Source organism: Salarias fasciatus, chromosome 16, assembly GCF_902148845.1.
Source record: "Salarias fasciatus chromosome 16, fSalaFa1.1, whole genome shotgun sequence".
Lineage (NCBI taxonomy): Eukaryota > Metazoa > Chordata > Actinopteri > Blenniiformes > Blenniidae > Salarias > Salarias fasciatus.
This window is the reverse complement of record NC_043760.1, coordinates 22,550,249-22,576,736: the sequence shown is the minus strand read 5'-3', so window position 1 is coordinate 22,576,736 and position 26,488 is coordinate 22,550,249. Positions and strand designations below refer to the sequence as shown.

The 26,488-nt window shown below is 42.2% G+C and overlaps 1 protein-coding gene across 1 annotated transcript; it reads left to right on the top strand.

Annotated features, from left to right (window-relative positions):
• The first annotated feature begins 2,827 nt into the window (after window positions 1-2,827).
• On the top strand, window positions 2,828-25,674 carry LOC115403153 (fidgetin-like). Its single transcript, XM_030111963.1, has 3 exons — window positions 2,828-2,986; window positions 3,926-3,960; window positions 23,081-25,674. Exons 2-3 carry the CDS (start codon window positions 3,936-3,938, stop codon window positions 25,309-25,311), a joined length of 2,256 nt encoding a protein of 751 aa, XP_029967823.1. The 5' UTR covers window positions 2,828-2,986; window positions 3,926-3,935; the 3' UTR covers window positions 25,312-25,674.
• The last annotated feature ends 814 nt before the right edge of the window (window positions 25,675-26,488 follow it).

The window sequence follows — 26,488 nt, the reverse complement described above, 5'->3', positions numbered from 1 at the left end:
ACACATGACATAAGACTCTGTAGGCAGGAGGTTAAAAAAACAGCCAGTCACATGCCGTGTAAACCCCTAACCTCATTCCTGGGGAAATGAACTATTTCACTGTGTGTGTGTGTGTGTGTGTGTGTGTGTGTGTGTGTGTGTGTGTGTGTGTAGTGGAGGGAGGAAAGAGGATATTACCAATTGTTTTACAATCATCAGTTTCTTGCTCAAAAGAAGCACATTAGCTGAAAAACAGCACAAAACAAACAAACAGACGTTCACCTTTAAAATATTGACATTCACTGCAATGTCTTCCTGTTGTTTTTGTGAATTCATAGCAATATCAAGAAGCCTCAAGTTTGGGTATTGAAACGATTTTTAAATCTATACCGTAATCGTCACCGTTTCACTATTATTTTTCTCGAGCTTCGGCATGTGTCAAGGATCGGAGTGTGTGATGGACATGAACTGTGCTCCCTGTAGCCGTATGTGCGGGTGTCTGCATGATGTGTGTATTGACGTGCTGTAGCAAGAGTTCAGGGAGGCAGCTGAGCAAAATAATTTAGAATGTCCTGCCTGCTGACACAAGGACAAAGGCACAGGCTGAACATGCCCGTATGAGGAAGGAGACAATGGACGTGGCTACACCTGGAAATGCACTGCTGTTGTTTTCGCCGTGACCTCCAAAGCACACACAGATTTTTTAGCTCTTCCCACAAAACGCAGGCGCTGGCCGACGGTCGTATCGTCCGAGTATAAACAGGAAATTGTTCCTCTGCGGTTAGAAAAATTATCCGATCAGCACTGACATCAACAAAAAAAAAAAAAAAAGAAAGAAAAAAGAGAGAGAGAAAGAAAACAGCAATGAAATATGCATCTTCTCGGTCTCTCCGGTGGCAATTTGCTCTTTACTGTTTGCTAAGAGAGGCGACTCAGTGGTGGTGAACGACGCTGTGAGTGTATGAAGCTTAAACTGTCATTTTTCCGGAGCAGCTCAGTGGCCGCTGCGCGTCCTGCCTTATGGGTAGGATTTCTCCAAAGCGTTCATGCCGTTGGAATTAGCATGGAGCAGTCAAGGGAGTACTGAAGGCTGAATCAATGCATCACTCCCAGGGCCTTGGGTATGGAGATGAGAGGGCATAATGTGACTTTTGGTGCCGAACCTCATATCGTGTGTCTCACCAGGGTCTTTTCTGCACTGCTTTTCCCAAAGGAGAAGAGATCACCTCCCTCTTTCAAGGCCATGTACAGATAATAGCAAGGGCCCGAAGAATTATATGCAAAATACATCCCCAAACAAGAAAATGAAGGTTTAAGTGTTGTCGAAAAAGATTTGAGAGTCGCACAAGCAAACTGATGTGTCTATAGTTCAATATATACATCCAACATTCCAGTTAGTGGAAAGCAAATTTAGTTTTCAAAAGATAATGTCTTGTTGTATCTGTGCAGAAACAAACAGAAATGGCAGATTGAGTTTTTATGAGACCTCAGAAGTCTGAGGATCTTGTTTCTTTGTTGGACTCTGACTTGATGGGCTCTGGTTTACTTGTACCTGCATAGATTCCCGTCTCTCGCCTGTCTTCGTGTAAATCTCTGCTGGTTACTGCTCCGTCTGGCTGGTTTACTCTTCGCCGTGCAGCTGATGCCTGGTGAACTCATTTCATGTCTGAACATACGTCCAGGCAAAAACATATTCATTGTCATATCTGCAGCAGCCTGGTCGTGTTTGCTGGGGCAGAAAAACTGGCAGCTGGCTGGATCGGGACGGAGACACTGATATTTAGGACAAAATGAGTTTCCAGTATTTCCAGTTGATCTTTGGTCAGTAGTGGTCTGCTGCTTTAAAGTGTGGTGCTGTCTCTGAAGAATTTGGATTATCACTGAGTGACTTTAGATAAGTCACTTTGTTCATATTTCAAAACAACAGAGACATAAATGGTTGGAAAGTTCTCATAGATGGTGATGAAAAATGTTTTCCCTTCTTTGAGTAAATAAATGAACAGTTATTCAACAGTTTTGTGTGGAAATGTGTTTTATCCCAATCCTTTCTGTGTTAATAGCATGGTTGAACTAAATTTTAAGCAGCGTGTTAACTGATAAATCATATGATGTTGTGAAATGGTAAAATGTGTATATGAACCATGTGTGAAGACCCCAGGAAGCTAATGGGTATTCAAACAGATCATCTTCTGCTGTGGCAGGTGGATTGGCAACCTCACCCCCTCCCAATTCATCATTGGTTCTCCATTCTGTCAATTGTCTTCTAACATGAATAAAAGTAAACTGTAAAGGCAAACGTTTGTTGTTTATTTCAATTTTGAGATACATGTTTTTATTTCATTGCAGTAAAAAAAAGAGACTTTGAAGAAGTCTCTTAATAAATGGGAGAGAAATTAACTTAAAGAAAAGCAAAATATATCAATAAACGCACAAGATAAACAATTGAAACATGTATTTCTCGTTAGTAATCTATCAAATTGACAAAATATCTAAGAATGGTGCTCAGGTGACTAAATGGAGAGGAAAAGTTTTGACATGTTGACTCTTGAGCTGATTTAACTCTATGTATAACTGCGTCTCTGGCACAATGAAAACACGCACGCGGCTCCTCAGACGTGCACAAAGCAGACGTGAAGCAGCCAGTCCCCGTTTTTTTTTGTTTGTTTTTTTTTTCTTGCTCGCAGGCTGCACAATTAGACATTTGATCCGTCAAATGAGCGGAGAGCAGGAATGCCTGCTCGTCCCTCGGCCGGGCTCTCTTTGAATTTGGCTCTCTCTCCGCAGAGAACATGCGCAGTGCGCGGCGTGCAGCCTTCAGTCCGCGGAGCAGCTGTCCAGGGTTTGGAATTCCAACATGGCAGAGGCTGCGGTCAGTCTTCCCCTCACTAACTTGGAATGGTTTCAAATCGTCGGCAGCCACGCTTAACCTCGCGAGCCGCCCGTCCGCGCGCGCGCACCGGATCGATGCCGCTATAAACCCCGACGCTGCCCTGTCACCTTAACACAGGTAAGTCCCCGTTCCGTGCGTGTGTCAGGGATGCGAACAATTAAAAAAAAAAAGAGAGAGAGAGAGAAGAGAGGAGCGGAGAGGAGAGGAGAGGAGAGGAGAGGAGCCGCGCGCTGCACGCAGGGACGATGTCGCGCATCACGGAGCCGCAGACGGTGTCCGGTCCAGCCTCCGGTTTCCCGCAGCAGAAATCACTTGTCTCTCCGTTACAGGAGGCTCGATGAAGGCGGCGGACTTATTGCACCGACTTTACATTTAATCCTAAAGTCTGCGTATAGTTGCAAGGAAGGGAGGTTGCATATATACACACACACGTCTACACACATACACACACACACACACGATCCGATCTCAATAAGTTTCCTGCATGGGGAAGTTTTTGCATGTCAGCGGGAATAAAACTTGCCGCGATCACCGCAGGCGGGGGGGTTAATAGATGGGTTGTCATTGCGCTCTTAGTGGGACAACTGCTGGCAAGTAATCTATTTTAAAAGTAAAGGGAGGGAGGGGGGGCATCACGCTGCTTTCGCCTCTTCCTCTAATGGGCGGCATGAAGAATGTGTGTTTTCTGTCATCCACAGTCTCTCACATGCTTCCTATTCTCTTGTTTCAACTCGCGGAAGAAGTGACAGGCTGTGAGCCTCTCCGCCCGTCTCCGTCCAGCCTGTCCTTTTTTTATTTTCCTCTCATCCAGCGGCGCATGTTGATTTTGATTTTTTTTCCTTCTTCGCGTTATTTCCTAATTGCATCTTCGAAATGAATACCCGAGGAAAGAAAGACTAATGGAGATTTATTTTATTTTATTTTTATTTTTTTCTTTAAAGTTGTGAAATCCGATATCTGAGGAAAAAAGTGCCTGTAATGAGAAGCAACCTTTGGAATTCCTCCTCGTGAAAATTCCGTTTCTGCTGTTTTTTTCCCTTCTCCTCTTGTTTTTAGGCTCGAAGACATGATCACTAGCACCAGTATTTATGGTACGTCCAGTTTGAAATTATCTCTCAATTCCTTCACATCATCGTGTCTTATTTGTTTTAAGCCAATTTGGGGAGAAAATGTCATCGTGGTGCATTTGTGTGCATGCATTGTTCACCCTCGAAAGTTTTGGTAAAATAATTTACAGATCATATTTATAGATATGGGATATTGTATAATTAATTTCATGCAAGTGGTGTTTTTTTTTTTCAATGAAGTTCAAAGTACCTCGTGAAGGTTAAGGAATGTTTCCTCTTTTTAATTTGCTTTCTGTTGCTGGCGATCCTTCCTGTGCTTTCTCCTTTCTCATTGCACTGCTTTCTAAATTTTTTGCATGCAAAAGTGTTTTAACAACGAGGCTGTTGCAGGGTTAAGATGTGAATTTAAGGAGGGTTGAAAGTTTGCATTAAGAGATCAAATTTAAAACCCAACTTGTTACTTATTTTGTGCATGTTCTCTTTTGTGATGCTTTAGATGTGCAGTAAAAAAAAATATGGGAATTATTCTTATGACAACTTGAAAATTCATTTATTTTAAATGCTCCAAAGTTGCACAAGCTCAGGATGTCTTCTAAATTGATATACATTTTAGAACAATAAATATGTAGTAGTTTCATGTTTCTGAAGTTGCATCAGGTAATCATTATCATTTTCTCATCAATTTAAATATGAGAGTATGTTAAAAAGTGATATTTGCAGCAAAATACTCTAAGATTTTATTATTCAGCAGTGTATTTAAAATAATCTAAATGTAGGCAGTCAAACAATCCATAATATACAGAAAGACTTTTAGGACAACACACTCCTGCATTTTTAATTTAGTCAGTCATTACCGATTCACAAACAAAACAACAGGATTTGCTCACAAATTACTCCAAAAGCAACATCAGATAGAGCCGGTAGTCATGTTCCTGTGAAAAATGGTTTGTGACAAGCCAATAAATAGACACAAAGTCAGGGGAAGTAACAAGTTGTGGGCTGTTTCTCTTTTGCAAACACTTTGTCCTAAGTGAACCTTTCCCACCTCCATAGAACAATTTACTTAATTGTGTTCGCACATTTCATTTGCATGTTTTTGCTTTGAGAGGAAATTAACATCATCAGCAGTGAGCTGAAGTATGTTTTCATTCCTCTTCAAAAATAACAGTATCCCAGCATCCGTCACTCAGTGGGAAAAAAATGTACATTACTACCACGTTCATTATGTTTGAGTGTTTGCTTGTAATGTGTTATTGCAAAGTGGGTTTTTAAAACTGTTGGTCAGATTTTACACTTTTTCGTGTTTTTACCCCTCCTGGTGTGTGTGTGTGTGTGGGGGGGGGGTTATTTTTATTGCAGTGAATTCTGAGCTGAGATACACAGACATGGACACTAAAAAAGACGATAAATAATTTGGAGCAATGATCAGTATTTTTAATTTGCGGTGCTCAATGCACTGTTTAGACGATTACATTCAGAACTTGTGCAAATTAACACTAGTGCATGTGTTTACAGACTGACTTATTAATTTCCAAGCAAACCTCTTGTAAAAAATCAAACTATTCTCTGATATGTTTGATCGGAAATAGACAAATTATTAAGTGCAACATATGCAAGAGAGTTTCGGTCGTGGAGGTGGAGGTGGAGGTGGGGGGGGGGGGTTTCATGTCTGAGCTCCTGCAGTGTGTGTGGCGATTCTCACAGATCCTTACTTAACCCCGGACACCTCCGGTGTGCATGGAAAGAAGCTGACAGCTCTGTTTATTTTTGATAGGATGGCACTCGCGATAACAATCTGAGCTGCTGCTCGACGTAAATCTCCGAGCTGAATTTGACAACAGATGCTGACCTCCCTGTTTTCATCACCCCACCTCACTGTACGCCACACATGTTCACACTCTGAGGCGGCGAGTGTAAATAATCGCCGAAAGTTGTGAGATGTGGTGTAAACTAAGTAATTGCTTCCACCTTCTCAGCACTCACACGCAGATAAAGAGAATTATGTCTGTAACATTTTGACAGACGTGTTCCTCGCTGATAGTGGCCAACTCAAAATATTTCCCAGTGTGGATTTATTTCATTTTGGCATCCATCAGTCGCTGATTTTTCTCATTTTTAAACAGCGATGATCTACAGTTACGTAGCTGGTTTTAAGACTATATTCTCTCTGTGGGTCTGCTGTGTTAAAATCAACAATGATTTCCTGAAGGAAAACATTTTTTTTTCTACTATTCCGCATTTTTCAAACATACACTTTATCCTTAAATTATCAAAACATATGTTCAGATGCACTAAATGTAAGAAAACCATATTATTCTCCTTGGATGAGTCTTTATCTTGAAATAAGCAAATGTCCTTGTGAAGCAGTTCTCCTCCTCTCTCCATGATATCTCCACTACTGTAATTGACAGCACAATTTAAACCATTACTTTAGGGAAGTGAGATACAATAAATCTGATACGCTACATGTATGCACTAATGACGACAATTAAAGCCGGCTCCTTGAATACCTTGAGCTGACAGTTGAAACACCCCCTGGGATGTCTGTAGGGCTTTGGTAAATAAATGAAATATTCATCCTTACAGACGGATCTATTTGCCAGTAACTACAGCCAACCACTTGACTGCATTATACCAGATCAGTGCGGGATTGTCGTCTTTAAGCAAATATGTTAAGTGGTGTCTTTTCTCTTTTCATATAAAAAGCGAGGGAGTCCCCAAAGGACTCAAGAAAAAGGGACCAAAAAAAAAAAAAACTCCTATCTTTCAATGTTGCCCCCCCCCCCTCCTCCCCTTCTCTCTCTTTGTCTCTTTCTGTGTTCGTCTCCCTCTCTTGTATCCACATCTCTGTCGTTTCCCTCATGGCAGCCTGCTATGTTATCTTTGTGTGTTTCTCTCTACACTGACAATTCTCGCAGTGATTTAAGTTGGACTGCATTAGAAGGTTGAGGCAGCTGTCTGTTGCTATACTGAGGGACGTGTTTGCTCTACTGCAAAGATGAAGGACCATGAATCCTTGACATCCTCCCTTTCTCTTCCCTCCTCCTCCTCCTCCTCCTCCTCCTCCTCCTCCTCCTACCATCTCATTTAGACACAGTGACTGTCTGCTCAGACTTGTGTTTTTTTTCCTCTGAGTGACAGCATATGGCATAGACGTTTTCTAAAATGCATGTGCCTACCATTGGCTGCTTGTACTTACCCTTCATATGTCTCCTAGCTACGGGCTTGTCATGCAATTTTTTCTTCTTCTTCTTCTTCTTCTTCTTCTTCTTCTTCTTTTCATTCTCTCAAAATATGCACAGATTAAGTTAGTTCATCAGATTCTTGTCGGACAAAAAAAACAAAACAATGCCGATTGCATATTAAAGAACCCTGCAGGTATTTAGTGTCTGATGCAGCAGCCGGTAATTCAAACACCGCCTCAGATTTCTTTGCGGGTTATTGTAGTATATACCGCTTTTGCGGAAAAAAAAAAAAAAGAAAAAAGAAAGTAATAAGTACAGGTGTGTGTGTGTGCCTGCGCACGTGTACGCGCACACCTTTTTTATTATGTGCATGCCCTTTTAAAAAAAAAAAGAAAAAAATCTCTCTTTTTTTATACAAACTAATCACTCTGTCTTTATGGTCCATACCATAATGCATGCTGTGCTCACGTCTCAGGGTTCACTGATGACTGATTATAATTGCAACACTTTCTTAAAGTATGATGCAGGCCTGGTTTATTGAGGCCATTACTGCCAGGAATATTATTTACACGGCGCGGCATTTGTTACCTTAAACTCCTTGTTCTTCTCGTTGGAACGGGGGGGGGGGGGGGGGGGGGGGGGGGGGGGGGGGGGGGGGGGGGGGGGGGGGGGGGGGGGCTTTTGTTTCATCTCCTTCACACGAGGTGTCTCTGCTCTCGTAAGGAGACGAGGCAGCTCCGAGCCTGCTGGGGATTGGCTAGAATAGACAATCCCCAGGTGGACTAAACTAGGTTTAGCACTAAGGCTTTTAATCTGGACTTGTAGGGAGATTCATGTGCATTCATAGATTTGCCTCTGTAATTATCATACCCCCAAAGGCAACCGGAGAGACGTTTGCCTAAATCACTGATGTCCTCATTACACTGTTTACATTTTAATTAGACAAGCAAAATTCTTCACTTTTCTTTCTTTTTTTTTTTTTTTTTTTTTTTTTCAACTGACCAAATACATGGGAGGTGTCTAAATCTCCGTTTCATCACGAGTGTTGCTTGGCTTGACTTCCAGTAGTGGGGGGAAAAAAAAAAAAAAAAAATCTCCCACATTCCCTGTCTTGTTAACGCAGCCTTCTTTACATCTTCTCCAGTAAAACGCATACTATAAATGTTGTGTATTCTGGCAACGAATGTGATTTGTAGGTTGCTTTATGCGCAGGGTCTGAATGGAGGGGGCAGCAGACAGCATGGACACGTTATTCATGTCGAAGAACCACCAACATTATGTCCTTATGACCGAATCTGCTTCCATATCTTTGATTTATTCCTTTGGCCAGATAATTTTCTGTCACTCTCACTCAGTGAATAGCCCGACGCTTAAGGAGTATGATTAACAAAATCTACAATTTCATGACTTTTTGAAAATAGCTGGCACTTTGAGCCGCCATTGTGCGCCTGAGTACTGTTGCTTATCATTGAATAACCTTGGTGAAGAGAGGTGTTTGTTCCCGTCCTTCTTCCAAGGTGTTTTTTCTTTTTCTTTTGCGTGCTGTTGGGGAGTTTTGTATTGTGGGAGAAGCAAGCCTTTCACGAGAGGATAAGAGAAAACTCAATATTTTTTGCTGTATTGAAATTCCTCTTGTGTTCACACAAACCAGCGCCTGATGAATGTGGTAATCGAGGCCACCATCCTGGCTGCAGAGAAAACCCATACAGCCAGACAGCCTCTGAAGACATTTCATATCACCGCATTGGCCAGTTTCATTAGAACTTATTTCAACCAGACGATGTTTGAGATGTCTTCTCCTTTCATCCAAATGTCTTAATCTGTATTAGCACTGACTTGTCTTGAGCGGTTTTGGTTAGGGTTATTGAAAATAATCTAAATTGAGGAAGAGACCGAAGGAGCGGTCATTTTGACTATTATTGTCTTAACAAATTACAGTGTGGCAATTGCAGTTTTCTTTATTATCATGGAATAGTGTGATGATTCATGTACTGAATTAACTTTGACATCTATATTCATGAGTGTGCGTGGATTTGCTTTGACTACAAAAGTTAATCTTTCAGTGTTTTTCATCTTTTTCCCCCCTCATCACACGCTTTACTAATTGTCTCAAATTGATATTTGAGACACTTTGTTAAATCGCTGATCAGATGCGATGTGAGCGAACGGTGATTTTTTCTTTTTTTGTTTTTTGGATTTTTTTTTTTTTTTTTTCAAAGTTCTCAGCTATTCATTCATCCTCGGTGGGAGTCGGGTGGCTGACAGGTTGGCGCGGCGCCAGGTGCTAGCAGAGGGAGCCTTGAGTGCCAGGGACAGGAGAGGATGAGTTGGGGTTTGCCTGATGGCGTAGAGAAGGGGGGGGCGACAGGGTGGGGGGGGGGGATGGAGGGGGTGAGTATACGGTGCCACCGAGGTTTAAGGTGTCAGGCTGCGGCAAGGCAGCGGGTGTCTGCAGTGACACCGTGATGTGACCACAGCAGACCGTGCAGGAGGAAGGGAGAGCAGAAAGAAAGGGACGTGTGTGTGTGTGTGTGTGTGTGTGTGTGTGTGTGTGTGCGTGTGTGTGCGTTGTCGGTTATTGCAGAATTAACAACTGCAGATTAGTTGAATTCCTGAAGCTATTTTTTTTTTTTTTCACTTGTTGTCTGGCGTGTGGCCTACTTGACGGTCTCTCTCTCTCTCTCTCTCTCAGAGTCCACCTGGTATTAGATTAACTTAAATCAAGGGAGGAGGGGGAAAAAAAAAAAAAGCGCTGAAGAGTTCAGCGTCATCGCTGAGCTTTATGAGGGCTGACACTTCTTTTGTGTTCATTATCAGGAAATCACCTTAGGGAGTCGTGTTGACTTTGCATGGTCTAAAATAGCTGTTACAGCGGCCTGCCCCGCGCTCGCTCGCTCGCTCGCTCGCCTGCACCGTAAGTATCTGGGGAAGCAAGGTGGAAATACCAAACCTCGGTTTTTTGCTGAGAAAAGCTAAACATAGTTTAAACTCCCACTTTCGCAAAAGGAAATGGAGCCATTTGCTCTGTCTAGGATGTAACGCGCACCAAACAGAACCTTATGTTCTGTTTGATTCCACTGTGTAATGTGGTGTTATATCTGCAGCGTACTGATCGGTTTCATGTTTGCAGCTCGCCGTTTCTGCTCCGTCAAACACAATTTGCCCAAAGGTTGTTTCTTTCTTAGCACCAAGCAAAGGCTAAAAACTGTATTTTTAGTGTGAAAGTTTTATTCTAACACCTTCCTTTATTTTTTGGAAAACGTGTCATGGTTACATCATTGTCGGTATTATCGGGCAAAGTTTAGGCCAGCCGTAGTCTGCGCTGCAGAACAATGGTGGATTCATTTACTCGGAGTGTGTTGTTTCCGCAGCAGCCCAAACCCTGACTGCACTGCCTCTCCCACATCTTTAAATGGATCCCATGAGTCTTCAGCTCTGTTGTTTCCATTATTCATTTCAAAACTTCCATGTAGCATGGAGAGGGCTAGAGGGGTGAAAAATAATTTTGTGTCTGAAAAAATTGATGTAAAGCAAAGTCACTGCTTTATGCAAAGCGTGCCATGCCTTGGGAGGATATGAGCTGGTGGTGTACTGTAGGAGGAGTGAGCGCTTTGGCAAGGGATGGATCGTATGTGTGTGTGTGTGTGTGTGTGTGTGTGTGTGTGTGTGTGTCTGTGTATCTGTGTGTTTCTGTCAGTCTGTCAGTTAGGTCTAATGTGGCTCCCTAGAGGTACCTGGGGGAGACCCATCTAGCACCCAGTCAGCCTCTGCTGGCGGCCAAGTGGTGACAACGGGTTCCCACAGAGAGAGGAAGTGTCATAGTATGTATGTAAACTAGTGACAGATGACTGGAGACATGTGGCCTGTAGACACGGGGCCTGAAAGTAAAGCAGTTTTGCCTCTTCGCCTTCCTTTTCTTCCCTCCCACTTGAGACTTGAGAGAGCGAACATCAGGCTCCTCAGCAGCATGGAATATAGTGACAACAAGTCAGAGATGTGAATAAAAAGGATGCAAATCATTTGGCATGAAAAGACACATGCTACGCGCAAAGGTTTTGTTTGCCTTTGAAAGGCTGTAGCAAAGGAGTGAGGATTTTTTTTTTTTTTTTTTTTTTTTTTTAGTGTGCAGAGCTTCAGGCAGCTTTTCTAGGCCACAGGTCATGTGGGTCAGTGTTACACTCCCTGCAGCCTCACTTCAACCCTCGGTCTGGAAATAGAACATGCAACGTCACCCAGCCAGGAGGGAGGTAGATTCCAGACCTCAGTGGCCACAGGCTGCACATGTGGAATCTGCTCATGTAGTTGACCCCAAGTGTTTGAAACTCAGAATGCTCCCAGTAGGATATTGTTATTTCATGCATACCCAAATGAGCAAGGCTGTACGAATCGCCTTGTACAAAGTGGACCAGTATACTTTCGGTTACGCCGCTGCCTGTTTCACAATTCATCAAGGGACCTGGCTCTAGCCACGGGCGGAATTATTTAACAATATGCACATAGCCAGTAAGAAAGGCAAAACATAACAAATAAACAGAGGAGTAAATGTTTTTTATTGCATATTTCTGCCAGCAGGCCGTGTGCCTCTTGCTAAAATACACTGTGATAAATGAAAAAAAAAAAACAAAAAAAAACTGGCAAATAAAAGTGTACAGTTTAAAAAAAAAAAATCAGACAAGTGTTTTCACAGATCACGGAGCATGTCTGCTAATAGTTTTCATTTGTTTTTTTTCTTCTCCTCATATTAACTGCAACATTTGATTTTAAGACACAAGAAGTTAAAAAAAATAGTGCATTGTTTTCTTTGCGCATTCTCTCTCGGACTAATTTGACATTTAGAAAGATTTAACATGATCACATCTAGGTCCCATCCTTTGAGCCACCTTCCAAAAAACAAACGAAAAAGCTTGATTTTCACAGGTGATTGGATGAACGCCATTATTTACAGTAGATAGAAAGAGAGTTGACTCTACATGCAGCTTGTGAAGTCCAGACTGTACAGTTCAAGCTTATTGATTTATTAAAATTACTATAAAGAGACAAAGCTATTTCCATTAAATTAGCTGTGCTATAATTCTAATGTCTTTTTTGTAGATGTGCTCGGTCGCAGTTTTGACCCTGACACTGGATATAGTTCAGTCTCTAATTAAAACAGTAGAGAATGTTCAATAGATTGAAGGATTATTAAGATTTCTGTGCCTTTCCTTGAATACACCTTCTTATTACTGCCTTTGAAGAATCGATCATTTAGGAACCATCACAAAAATGGACATCGCAGCAGTCCCTGTCGCCTCCTCTCCCTCCCGGCGTCGGGCTTCGGCGTCGCCATGTATTGAGACATATGAGCATTTCTTTGTTTTGAGATCAAACTCCCGGGTCTCCTGATAGAGACTGTTTGAGAGAAAGCTGCATGTCCAGGCAGCGATCTGCTTTATATCCAGGGAAGTAAAATCTATCAGCGCTGATGAGTTCATGCTCCGTCGGATATATCCATGCCAAACTGTTCATTGTGAGCGCCAATAGCGCCATTGTGCTATTCTCTAGTCCATGTGGTGCAAAGAGCCAATCCACATTTGAGCAATGGCTGACCCTAGGTTGTGTATATTGATGAGTGGGATTTGTTTCTTAATAGAATTGTGTCTAATTAATTAGCTTTTAATTGGTTGAACTCTGAACATGCAAATGCAGCACAATGCGGAACAATCATTACTTTAAACTGCATAAAGAACGGAATATTGAGGTCGACAATGAATTGCGAGGGATGTTTTGCATCTGTTTGTTCAGCGAGTGATGATTTAGCGCTCGCGGAATGAAAATTCACTTCTCCCAAATTTACCTAAGGATTCGTACCGAGGCTCACTGGAAAGGTGTTAGTGGAACAAAGAGGATGCAGAAACACTTGAAATAGCCACCGCTCAGTTTCTAATAATTATCTCATTTATTTTTCACAATTGCTTTGTGACATGAATTGACCTTTTTTTTCTTCCCCTCATTTCATAATCTATTAAGGAGTGCTCTGGAATCATTTTCTTTGCGTGTCTCTTTTTTTTTTGCATTCTTTCCTGATTTGTGTCAGAGCGCTGAACTCTCCGAAGGCTCCAGCCTCTCCTCCTCTCGCCTCTCAGCAGTTTACTGCAGCTTTCACTCACCAGAACTGTGTCACTGGCGCTTCTCTTTGGCTTCAGCCATTTTTTTTTTATTTTTTTTTTTTACAAATTACCATATGGATGGAGTTATGAGATCACTGATTATTGTGTTTTACAGTATTTCCATTTACAAATTAATAAATGTGTTTGTAACATTAAACACAGCTCTTACACTGTGCTGCAAAATTATCACACTTTGGTGTGTGTGTGTGTGTGTGTGTGTGTTTAGACAACAATTAAAATAATTTTAAATGTTTAGAAAATATTTGTACGATTGGTGATGTTGGCCTTTTAAAGAAACGCCCCCTTCTTTGCATCGCTTGATCTATTCTGGTGATTTGGAAAGATGCAGTGCACGCACCAAATGGAGCCGCAGCAGGTTTTTCTTAGTGGCTCTGCATATTACCCAACAGGTGTGCAACCTCGCGTAACTGAATACGTCCTGAGATAAAAATAGTTTCACTTGTTTCTGTTTAGAGGCGGCTTCAGTAAATGCTGACGGAGAGGATTCACGCTGCACGCAGTTGTCAAAGTCAGTGTCTCACTTCCACACGTTTCCTCATTTTGTTGCCTTATTATTGATCGCTTCATGTTTTAATCTCTATCACATTTTAAATTCGAACAAAATGAATGGCCAGCTGAAGAATTTCAGGAGCAGCAGCTATGTAAAAAGAAGAAGCATAGTTTACTTAGATTTGTCTAATAGGAGCTGGATGTGCACAGATAAAGTCAAACACAATATTTATTTATTGGGGGTAACTTCCAAAACCACCAAAAAAAAGAGACAGTTCTGTCAATCTGAGTCTTCTTGCATTATAACCATTACTGAAAGTGTTTCCTGAGAATAGCTGCAGTATTACATTCAGTAATTCCAGTTTCTGTCAGCGTTAAACACCAGACTGGGAGTAACGGAGGAATCAGTCTTCTTTTAAAAACTGGCGCCCTTCACTACTGATCCAATCCAAACCGCCATCACTCTAAATCAGCACATATTTAAATGCTTCATTCAGCAGATAAAGCGTTTGATGATGGTTGTTGTTGTTTTTTGTTTTTTTTTTTTGAAATCCACTTCGAGGGAATCATAGTTTCTCCACGCACATTTCTAAAAGAATATTTATATGATCCAACTATAAATTTCCATTTAAATTGAGACTTATTTTTAAAGCAAATGCTGCATTTCAGCGGCGCGCCGTGCTCGCCGGGCCACCTCAGCACTTAGAAGCCACTGTTTGCCAGTGGGCGAACCAATCTCCTAGACAGCTCTTTCCTTGTAAAAGTTCCCCTTTATGGCTTCACTACTTCACTTCAGTAACTTTATTACAGTATAGCTGAGAGATTTCTATTTCATATTGACCTAAGATTGCTTCAGTTGTCTCATTTCACCTTTTGTCTGGCCTGTGTTGGAGAAGTGACCTTCTTTGAGACTTGCAGTCGATACCACAGAAAGCTTCAGAATGTTTCAGTGGAGAGCTGACAGCGGTTGCAGGCAAACATCCCTCCTCTGTTCGCTGGCCGTTTTCAATTAGAGTTCAATTTAAACTTTTTAATCAGTTTAATGTGCAAAGAACAGTAAACACACACCGACAGATGTCCTTGGCTTTCCTTTGTGCGCGTAAACAAATTTAGCCTTTTGATTTTAAAACGCATCTTTCCTTCGGTGAAACAGTGTAGACTCATTTTTAGGAAAAATTATTTATTTGACTTTTTTAATAGGAGAGTTCATCTCATGCAGGAGAAAGTGAAATTTTATTTATTTATTTTTTTTGCATTGCTATTTTTAATTAAATGCTGTAGTTTTCTTGTATAACTAATAGGGAGGTTTCCGTTGGATAAATAAACATTTCGAACGTTGGCGGGAGGCTGGTGTGAAGTCAGTGGGAAGAATAAACACGTCTGTTTAACGTCATTCCACTGATGCCTTAACCAGGTTAAGAAGCCGTTAAGCCGTAATGGCAGGAAGTGTGGCGCGATCCCAGCGGTGAATCGGACCAGTAAACTCGATAACCTGCTCATTTCCAATCGGGCTTCGTCCCTTGTTTGTAAGTCGGCCGGACGGTTCTCAGAGAGACACCTTGATTTCACTGTACGAACAAAAGATTGACGAATGGAAGGAAAATCCTCCCGACGCCTGTGTTTGCTCGTCCTCCCTCCCTCCCTCCCTCCTCTTTGATTGGACTCTTCCTTGGGGTAACAGGACTTTGGGGAATGAAGATGTTAGCGAGTAGCTTTTGGTCAATGAGCCTTCATGTAGCAAGGTCACCGTCGGCCTCTCTTCTCTTTTGAAGTGTGTAAGTGATCCCCCGAGAGGCGAAGTAGCCAAGTTCATCGCGCCTTGCAGAACCGCTGCTTCTACTTTCTGCTGTGCGGCTCCGTGGTTAAACAAGTTTCACCCAACGCTGGAGTTCAACAATTGTGTTCTTTTGACTAACAAGCCATTTGAGTATTCATCAGTATTATGCACTACAGAACACCGTGAAGGCTGTCTCCAATAATTGTCTTAGTTTTATGCGGTGTACAAGTTCCACTTGTGTTTGGAGAGCCGATAGTTGTGCATCTGTGTGGATTTAGCTATACTTACGGTTGTAATGGAAGATGTGACCTCGAGGGCTTTCCGGCCTGAAGAGTCATGATTTAATGAGCATCGCTGAGACAAAGAAATGACAGCTGGAGGATTCCTCAGCCTCACTATTTACTGTAATACAGTGAAATCGGAGGAACGCGTGTTCGCCTACAGCCAGCAGACTTTATCATTAGCTTAGCACAAGAGGCCCATGGGACCGGAGAAGATCCAGTGTAGGCAGTATAAAGCGGATTGTTCGATTAAATTTGAATTTTAAAATCGGCAAACGATCAGCGATGTTCCTGGTGAAGTTTAACATATGGCTGAGGGTACACCGGTTCAAAGCAGAAACAGTCCGAACCTTTCTCCTGCTGCAGAAAACGTCAAAACTAAATCTTCCTGACAAATAATGTTTGTTTTGTGAAATCCTCATGAGGCATGACAAAAACTTGGTCACTTAAACACGTGCTGATGGTTTCTCTGTCAGTGTCACATGTAAAACAAAACAGTCATCAGTTTTCCAATATACTCACTTACAAAAAGTTAATACTAATTATGTCCATTCGGTGTGTTGTAGTACATAGATGTGGATTTTATACCACTTCCGCGTTGTTTAAGTAATTAAAAATCCAAAGTGGGCATTTGTTTATAGGAATTATGAAATTAAATGTGAATTATTAATGAATTATTCAGATCACTTTTATGCTAGTAAAGTATTTTATACTGTTATAAACTCTTACAGCGTCTCCTAAAAAAGTCTCCTGCATTTGTTTTACAGAGACTCCAAGAAGATTGAGGGTTTATTGCTGTGTTGAACACGCTCTCGATAACTGGACGGCTTTTAATTCAGATGCAGATAAAAATGATATACCGACAGTATCTACTTTTATCTGGCAGTGGAAGCATGTGACAGGCCGCTCTGCACGTCAGGCACTTTTGTAGAAGTTATCGAAATGGAAATTGTTAGTTTCAGTCATGGATTTGCAAAGATCTCCAGATTATAGCTTGTTCATTCCGGACACCCTCGCACCCAGCAGTAAATATAGCACTTTATTTACTTTATTCTGTTTTATGTGGTTAGTTGAAGGTCTAAAGAAAGGCTTTCTGTTCAGGGACAGATCAGTTTGTTTGCGATAAAATGGATTATTTTGTTGTCAAGTTGACAGTGTTATATCATAGAGCTCTTTCTCTCTCTTTCTCTCTCTTTTTAAAAGCCTCTTTTGTTTCAAGTACAAAACAACAATTTCCTAATTTAACATCCAACGGTTCGTTAACCATCTCCTCCTGCACTGAGTCATCCCACTTCCTCGCCTGCTTCTGACCGTTAATTTGTCCATCAGCAGAAAATATGTCCATCGCATGATGGCAAAATATCATAAACCGAGGTTTTTGCTTGCATTGTCCTCTGCTGGGTTTGTACAGTCTGTTGTATATGTGCGTTAACTTTGGCCGTATGTTATTATATTTGAGCGTCATAGATGATTGGTGTGACAGTCTGTTTTATCAGGCCTTCATTTGTAAGTTTTGATACCTTGAGGTGTGTTACAGTGAGAAGCCAGTGAGGGGTTGAAAGCATCTCTGTCAGGGTTTTTGGGGTTTCAGCACAGAGGCGATTGTGATCTGAGGGAGCAGAAGAAAAGGAAAGAAAGAAAAAAAAAAAAGCTTAATGTTTTGAAACTACCTTCAAACAGGTGAAAAGAGACGGTTGACTTTTTGATTTTGTGTCAAGTAGCACAAGTCTGTCTGTTTGGCCTCCCTGAAAGGCTGCAAAGCTGCAGCGACGAGGTTCATTTAGTGGGAACGAAACATTTCAGTTGTGAGTATGGAAAAACTAAACAGTGGGAAACCTCACACGAGAGTTTAATTCAAAATCCTGCACCTGAACGTCTCACTGCAGACCTGTTCGCACAGCTGTGGTGGCAAGTGTTAGTGAATCAGGTCTTAAAATATTGTTCACATCACAAATTTCATATTTGCATGTTGGTTTTGTTACCGAAGTTAGTCAGTAATTCATTTCATTCATCTCCCTGAACATACACACATTTCACAGTTTCCCTTGAGACTTGATTCAAACCATGTCTCATCCTCAAGTCACAGGAGTTCAGTGCTCAGGAACAGATTACAATGAAGCATAATTTAAAATATCTTAAAGATTTTTTTTTTTAATAAATGCAAGTACAAACATTTTAGAGAAATAATATTCAATAAGATATTTAAAGAGTTTTTTCAGCCAAATAGTAAATACAGTATTTAATTTGTATTCTTCACTCAGGGTGACTGTTAAAAGTGTCTTTCATGCTACTTTAAAAGCTTGTACTTTGATGCTTTGCCTTCTATTTGTTTATATCTCTTTTGACCATCTGTCGCTTAGTGATTCCAGTAATGAATGAACCTTTAAATTCCAGTTGAAATGTGACGAACAATTTTATATGCACAGCTTTTTTTTAATTCCCAGCAGAGCTTTTTCCATTATTTTATTTTACAATAACTCAGAATATCAACGCCCTCTAAAACTGATGACCTATGTCAAGAACATTTAAAAAAAATAAAGCTTTTGATATTTAACAAAAAAAAACACTGTATTATCAATGAGGCTAAAAGCCCCCCACACAAGTGAGCCTTTGGTTGTAATATTATAAAAGACTTGAGACATTAGTTTAGAAAGATGTCAGTATTTTTTCATCCGCTTCATGGTTAAATTAGCTGATGAATGTTGTCGTTTGTGGCTGTGTGATATGCAGATCCTTAATACGGTGGTCGCAAATACAGACAGAGGGGGGGTTTCAGGAACGTTGGCTCGCTGTTTTAAATGACTAATTAACGCCAAACTGATGTGGTATTAGCTCTGCTGCGTTGGGTCTCCTGCGCTCTCCTCCCTTTATGATCAGAAGTATTGTGATAACAATAAAAAAAAAAAAAAAGGTCCTGTCACAGGATGTGCTCTGCCGCCTGACTGGCAGGTTAACTACAATAAGAATGCTCTGAGCACGCGCTTGTAGAGTCATTTTCCACCTTTTTACATGTGGTTTAAAGGAGAACCCGCTGGGATCAGTGGACTTTGATAGTGTGGAGACATGAAGTAATTTGCTGGTGTGTGAGTATGTGTGTGTGTGTGTGTGTGTGTGTGTGTGTGTGTGTGTGTGTGTGTGTGTGTGTGTGTGTGTGTGGTGAAACAGAAATGTATGGGCAGTAGCCCCAGAAAAGACAGTGACTGAGGAAGGCATATCTTCTCTAAATGAGGGGTTAAATGGCACCCTGCCATCCAAAGATTGGAATTACTGCCACATGGAGCTCTAAATTGAGTTTAAATAGTCTTAACTTGATATGTGAGATGAATGACTGTCTGTGGCCGTGCCGATTACCACTTCACATTGTGCTGGCGTGTTTTGCTCCACCCCTACTTTGAATATCTCCGGCGAATTTGAATATGAATATGAGCTTGTTTTTATTTATAAACATAATTACTGTCTGTCTGCAATATTTGCACGCTTGTCAAGTAGAGAGCTCTGTGTGTGCAGAATAAAAGAAAAAGCTCCCATAATTATGTTTACGTCCGGCGGTGAAAATCCCAGGGTTGTAATGATCAGTAATTATAAATACTTTTCAGTATGTCTGCTGCCTCAGCTGGGACTATTGTGTGGTGTGAAGTGCAGAGTTTGTGCAGCTTAATTATGACATTGTACATGACTAAATGTACCAGTCTGCTTTCGCCCTGCAAAACACTTCCAGTGCATAATCACGCTCAAGTCTGACTTTAAAGAGCTCATTACAGTTAGTTTTCTAAAGAGCGGCTTATTAAACACAGTTACCTAATAAGCATCTTTGGTGGTGCAAATTGGTAAAAATGGTAATGAGTCTGATTAGGCCGCGTTTCAATTACGACAGCTTTCACTTCCCTCCCCCTTCTCCCTCAGTCCACCCGCTTTCCCCTCCCCCAAGCCAAAAAGAGGAAGGGAAGTCCAGCTCTTTATGCTTGGGAAACCTCTTGGAAGGCATTTTGCTTTCTTTCTTTCTTTCTTTCTTTCTTTTCCCTGTCTCTAACTCTCTATCTTTCTATTTCTCTCTCTCTTTCACACACACACACTCGTACACACATGGACTTGTGCATACACACAGAAAGAGGAAAAGAAAACCACTCTGCCACCTCTGTGCTTCCTTTCAGCTGCACAGTAATGAATAGAGAATTGTGCAAGCGGTGGTCCAATTTACGCACTAGGAAATTGGATGGACAGAGTGGAGGCCCACTCTTGTTTGCTTAAAAATGGCCTAGGCTACCAGATTAATAGTTCCCCAAAAAGGTCAGCATCTCTGTTTCATCGATGATGATCACTGAACCCGAAATTAAACACCATAGCACAGCGTGACTCCGAGGCATCGCGTGTCAAATGCGTTTTCATTTTCAGCTCCACCTGGTCCTCCTCCTCCTCCTCCTCCTCCTCCTCCTCCTCTCCGGCGATGTGTGGAATATGTATCGCTGTTATTGACATTATGATTAGCCCACATAGACACACGACTCACAGATGCAGATCTGAATCTGCTTTTAACGGGTCATTACTAAAACATCATGGCCAAAACAAAAAAAAGAAAAAAAAAGAAAAAAAAAAAGATCTTCTTACTCTTGTCGGCTTAGATTTTACCACAGCAGTATTGAGACCTATGAATTGACAAACACGAAGCTCTCCGACAAAGGCCTCATTTGTTGGTGGCTGATCAGAGGAATTTGAGCTGAAGCCTCCAGGCTATCTAAAAACATTCCACTAATAGAGAGCTCTGTAATTATATCATTTCAAAGAAAGACGGAGGAACCTGTGGATGCTGTTTAAATGTCTGCGCGAGAAGAGAGAGAGAGAGAGAGAGAGAGAGAGAGAGAGAGAGAGAGAGAGAGAGAGAGAGAGAGAGAGAGAGAGAGAGAGAGAGAGAGGAAAAAAAAGAGGACATTTTACCGTACCATTAAAGTATGAGATCATTATGCAAATGTGCTGTGTGTGAGTTTCTAAAAATGCATGTGTGTCAGTGAGCCGGTCTGTATGTGTGTTCCCTGTGTAGGATAGTATTCTTGAGTATACATATGCATGCAGTCTCCTGGGATGCATCTACGATCATTGTGTAACCTTTGTTTGGCGCAGACTATTTAAAGTCTGATTTCTGCTCTCACATCGTAAATACAGCATCTCACTGTAGAGAAAACTGGTTAATACATCAACGCTGAGAAGCCGACACAGATATGACTGTTCAGCCGTGTTATTGATACTATTTCACTTTATTTCGCATTAGTGAACGGTGCTCAGTAAATACAGCTCTGCCTGGTACTTTGTGCAGCGACGCACACACGTTTCAGGCACATTTCGCTAATCACAGACGTCCCGCGACTTCCACAATACCTGATTCTCGCTGATCTCAAGTACACTTTGCAGGCAGCACTTCTTCGATCGTTCCAAGTGGCGGATTGTTCAGAGAGGATTAGCTCTAATAGGACAATCTCACTCAATAAGCCGTGTGCAATTTTATTATTGACAAAAAGTGTCTTGAGTGTTAAGGAGCTCTTCTCTATGGTTTTTCCCAAAAACTATTATCCTGATTGATAGACGGCAGCGCACACTTGGTTGAGAGTTTTACTCAATGATTTTGTGCTCGTTGCTGTTTTCCCCAAACACTGTGCTGGCTGCAGCATGAAGACTGTTCAAGAGTGTGTGTGTGAGTGTGTGTGTCCTGACAAAACTGCACCTGTGTAACAACTGGTTTATAACCTTTTCAGTCAGTCAGATAATATTAATTAATTTTGTTATTCTAAAGCTGTAATTCTAACAAATATTCTTTGTTCATATTCAGGTTAAATTCTGATTTTATTTATAATGTATGATCAGTTTTACTTGCTGTTTTCCTTATGATAGCAGGGCTTTAATTCGGGGGGTTTCCTTTAGGTGGATGAACCGTTCTGTTCCACTGCAGTATGGTTACTGCAGTTTTCCTTTTTTTTTTTTTTTTTTTTTTTTTTTTTTCTGGCCAGTCTTTCTGCCTCCGGCTTTTTCCTCTTCTCTTTATCATTAGCTTGGATAGTTGACAACCATGTGAGCCATAGCATGGATCTCTTTGACTAAAACCTTGTAAATTAACACAATTAGTGCAGCATCATCCTGCTAATTAGCTGCTGGTGTCTGGTGTGGCGGGCGGGCAAACGGCTGGGAGGCAGTCAGGAGGGAATCAACAGACAAACACGGCATTTGTAATCGGCCCTTGGACAGTAGCTGTTTGGAGCTTAAAGCCTGTGATATGGACTTGACTTTATTGTAGTGTAAAGTACCGGCAGCGCAACCCCGGCTCGACCAATTCAGGCGTTCTTCCAGACGGAAACAGTTAAAACTTATCCTCGCTAATATCGTCTTGTAGCTTCTTTTTTTTTTTTGGTCAGTTTTGGTCAGATTAGTGTTGATGGAAGATGTGTGGGACTCTGTACACTATCTGAGATTGTTTTGAGCTGTAATCTCTAATAGTCCACATTCTTTGGGGATATAGTACATCCTCTGATAATCCCGGAGTAAAAGATGACAGCATCAGTAAAAACTTTTATTTGCAGATTGACTTTAGGATTTAACTGGATTATTTCTGTCATTCAAACCCTTAAAGCTATATAGAGAGGTTGAGAGAGGCTGCAGAGAGAAAGACAAGTGAAGCATGGTTTTTTTTCCTCCCTCTCTCTCTCTCTCTCTTTTTTTTTTTTTTCCCTGACCATGTCGACGAGGAAGCAGTAGGCAGACTCGATGTGGATGTAATTCATGCTGGGCTGAGGGGTTTGTGTGATGAAAGCAACGGAGCGCTGCCAAGGAAGATTGCTTTGCTGCTCTCCTTCAAGCAGATTTGAAACTGTCACAGAATGCCTCAGATGAGAGTTGGATTATAGACTGACCTGCGATGTCTGTGTCACTCCGCTCTGTGTTGGGTGGATTATACCACGCTAACCAGGTGTTTGGCCGTTCGTCTTCCCGCTGACCAGAACGTGTGTTCAGTTGGAGCTGTACAAGAAAAAACACACACGTTTCATGATTTCCTGGAAGATACATTTGATTCATATCATATACTTATATTAATAAAATGTAAAAAAAAAAATCTGTGCATGTTTTGATATTTTTGCCCGTTTTGAATGTTTGATTTGCTGCCCTTTCATTGCAGCCCAGCATGTAAGAACATACAGTATAAATGATTATGAACTGTGATTTATTGCTTACACTGACATATTGTTTTTTATGTGAAAAATCTAGGTCTAAAGATGCAGTGGACCCCAGAGCATACACAATGGGCAGAACAACACTTTGACATCTCATCCACTACCCGCTCGCCGGCACACAAAGTAGAGGCCTACCGGGGGCACTTACAGCGAACATACCAATATGCGTGGGCAAACGACGACATCTCTGCACTGACTGCCTCCAATCTGCTTAAGAAATATGCAGAGAAATACTCTGGGATCCTAGAAGGCCCAAATGAAAGAGCCCTGCTGTGCTCTTACTCCGATAGCACCACTGGACTCATGAATGGACGAAAGTCAGAGAATGAGTCCTGGCAGGAGGGGATTTACCCAATGAACTGTGCTCCAGATGTTATATCTGTGAGCAAAGCTGGAATGACAGCTGCCCTACCCCCTACAGATGTGTCTGCTAGCATAGGCAGCTCCCCAGGGGTGGCCAGCAGCTTGTCTGAGCCTAGCTATTCCAGCAGTAACTGTGGGAGTCACACGGCGACTACTCTCCACTCGGGCCTCCCCTCTCAGGAATATACTGCCAGCTACAACGGCTCGTACCTGCATTCTAGCTACAGCGGCCAGAGCACCCCGGCCCTCCCCTCCCCACATCCGTCTCCTTTGCACAGCGCCGGGCTATTACAGCCGCCTCCCCCACCCCCTCCCCCGGCTTTAGTGCCGAGCTACAACGCCGGGTCTCCAAACCTTCCCAACTACAATTATCCTTCGACGGGGTATGCTTCACAGACTGCTGTTGGCCCTGGTTATAGCCCTGGGGGAGCACCTCCTCCTTCTGCTTATCTGCCATCCGGTATTGCGGCTCCGACACCGATCCCTCCCTCCACATTGCCTGGCTACACCTACCAGTCCCACAACCATACACCGATCGCACCAACACCTTTGAATGGCAGCACATCCAACTCATTAAAACGAAAAGCTTTCTACATGAGTGGACATGGAGATATGGACTCAAGCTATGGTAATTTTAACTACAGCCAACAGCGCTCCTCACAGAGTCCGATGTACAGAGTATCAGACGGCAGTGACTCAAACCGGGGCAACGGCTTCGAACGGAACGCCGAAGCGCCGTCTTTAGCTTTTAAACCAACCAAACAGCCGATGTCCTCTGATCAGCAAAGGAAATTTAACCTACACTCCGGCAGAGCACTCACCCCTCCATCCTATGGATCAACCAAAAGCTCTGCCGGCGACCTCCGAACAGGCGAACCCTACAATAAGTTTGGCTCTCCCATCATGAGTGAGCCAGCCGAAGAGCACAGGCAGCACCATTCCCACTCCCTCACAGGCCCCGACATAGGTACAGCTACCTCGTCCATCCACGCTGCAGAGGAACAACTGAAGAACAGTGATTCCAACCTAGTGGAGATGGTGACCACAGAGATTCTTCAGCAGGGCTCCCCAGTGGACTGGAGTGATATTGCAGGTCTGGATATGGCCAAAGCAGCCATTAAAGAGGAGATACTTTGGCCCATTTTGAGGCCTGATATGTTTAGCGGACTTACCACATTACCTCGGAGCCTCCTTTTATTTGGACCTCAGGGAACTGGTAGAACACTGCTTGCACGCTGCATGGCCAGCCAGCTGGGAGCTGCCTTTTTACGAATAAGCAGCTCGGCCCTGGTGACCAAGTGGCTGGGGGAAGGAGACAAGGTCATCCAGGCCTCTTTCCTCGTGGCCCGGTGTCGCCAGCCAGCCGTGGTCTTCATCAGCGACGTGGACCTGCTGCTGTCGGCCCAGCTCAGCGAGGAGAGCCCAGTCAATCACCTCAAGGCCGAGCTCCTCATACAGCTCGACAGTGTTCTGACTTCTGCGGAGGACCACGTTCTCGTGGTCTGCTCCACCAGTAAGCCCGAAGAGATCCCGGAGTCCCTGAGGAGGTACTTTACCAAGCGATTGCTCATCCCCCTGCCTGACGGGACCGCACGACACCAGATAATCAGCCAACTGCTCTCACAGCACAACTACTGTCTTAGTGACAAGGAGATGTCACTCCTAGTTCAGAGGACCGAGGGTTTTTCAGGACTGGATGTAGCCCAGCTATGTCAAGAGGCTGTGGTCGGGCCTCTCCACGGCTTGCCAGGTACTGACCTTTCCAGTATCCACCCGAGTCAGATGAGACCGGTCTCGTACCAGGACTTTGACAATGTGTTTTGCAAATTCCAGCCAAGCATATCACAAAAAGAACTTGACATGTACACTGAGTGGAATAAAATGTTTGGTTGCAGCCAATGAAACAGACACGCTGAACACAATTGTCATTGCACCCAGTTGTTGCGTACAGAGAGGCGTTAAGCCTTCGGTGAACAGCAGACAGCGGCGATACGAGCAGAGGGGCTGTCCTGACATGCTCCAGACGAGAGGATACCATATGAATCTAATGCTTTATGTGGCTGAGGCCACGTGTTCATTGAAACCTGGAGAAGATGCCCCTGTTTTTGTATATACATATACATAAATAAATATATATATATAAATATATATATACTATTCTGCTGATCTTGAGATTTAGTTGCTATCAAGTGCCTGAGGTGGTGCTGTTTAAGGATTTTTGTTTATAGTTTTTTGAGTTGTTTTGCCTCACAATTCATTGGTGACATTCTATTATACAAAGCTTTACAATGTGACAAAAAAAAAAAAAACCTGCTTTCTCTTTTTCATTGGAACAGTGTTTTTCAGCTATGTCTGTTTTGTGCTCTCTGTGAACAGTTGTGGTTAATTTAAGATGAACGAAATCTACTGGCATACTTTCGGTTTGGGCTCCATTAACTTCAAGAGGTTTTAAGTGTAAATCATTGAACTACAACAACGTTAACATCCTCACTTTTTTTTTTTTTTTTGCCCTGAAATCTCAGCTAATTTATAGCGAGCTTGAAATTGGTTGGCGTACTAAACTGTCCTCAAAAGAGAACGTAAAACAAGTATCACTTTGCAGCGCGACTTCAATTTAAATGATAAATGACCATGTAATTCTTGTTCGGATATTGTTACAGTGGTGATTCAGTATGTTAAAAAAAATTCTACCCATTTTTGATGTCCTCTATTTGAAAACTCAGGAAAGTGATGATGATGATGACGATGATGTGTACAGTACCTCACAAGCTTGTATCGGAGCGCCACGCAAGCATTTGGTTCCAGTTAAAAAAATTCATAATCAAATGTGATAGGCTGTGTAATACCTCAAAAAAATCGAAAAGAAATGAGAAGGTTCCTGCAACGAATGTACGACAGCAATTCTGGTTTATGTTTGAGGTAAAAAGTGATTTATTTAGCATTCTTCACCTTTGGATCAGTTCAAAATGGAAACTTGTATTATGATCAGAGATTTGCCTTGGGAAAGAATGAAACCATTATGTATTTTGAATTGTAGCCTTGAGGAAGTTTCTGTTTTGAGCAGATTTTTTTTCTTCTT

What these genes read in the sequence shown, in the direction of transcription:
- LOC115403153 (XM_030111963.1), top strand. Translation starts at nt 3,936, where the DNA reads ATGATCACTAGCACCAGTATTTATG. An exon ending in CACTAGCACCAGTATTTATG is followed by an intron (nt 3,961 to 23,080) that starts GTACGTCCAGTT and finishes TGAAAAATCTAG; the next exon opens with GTCTAAAGATGCAGTGGACC.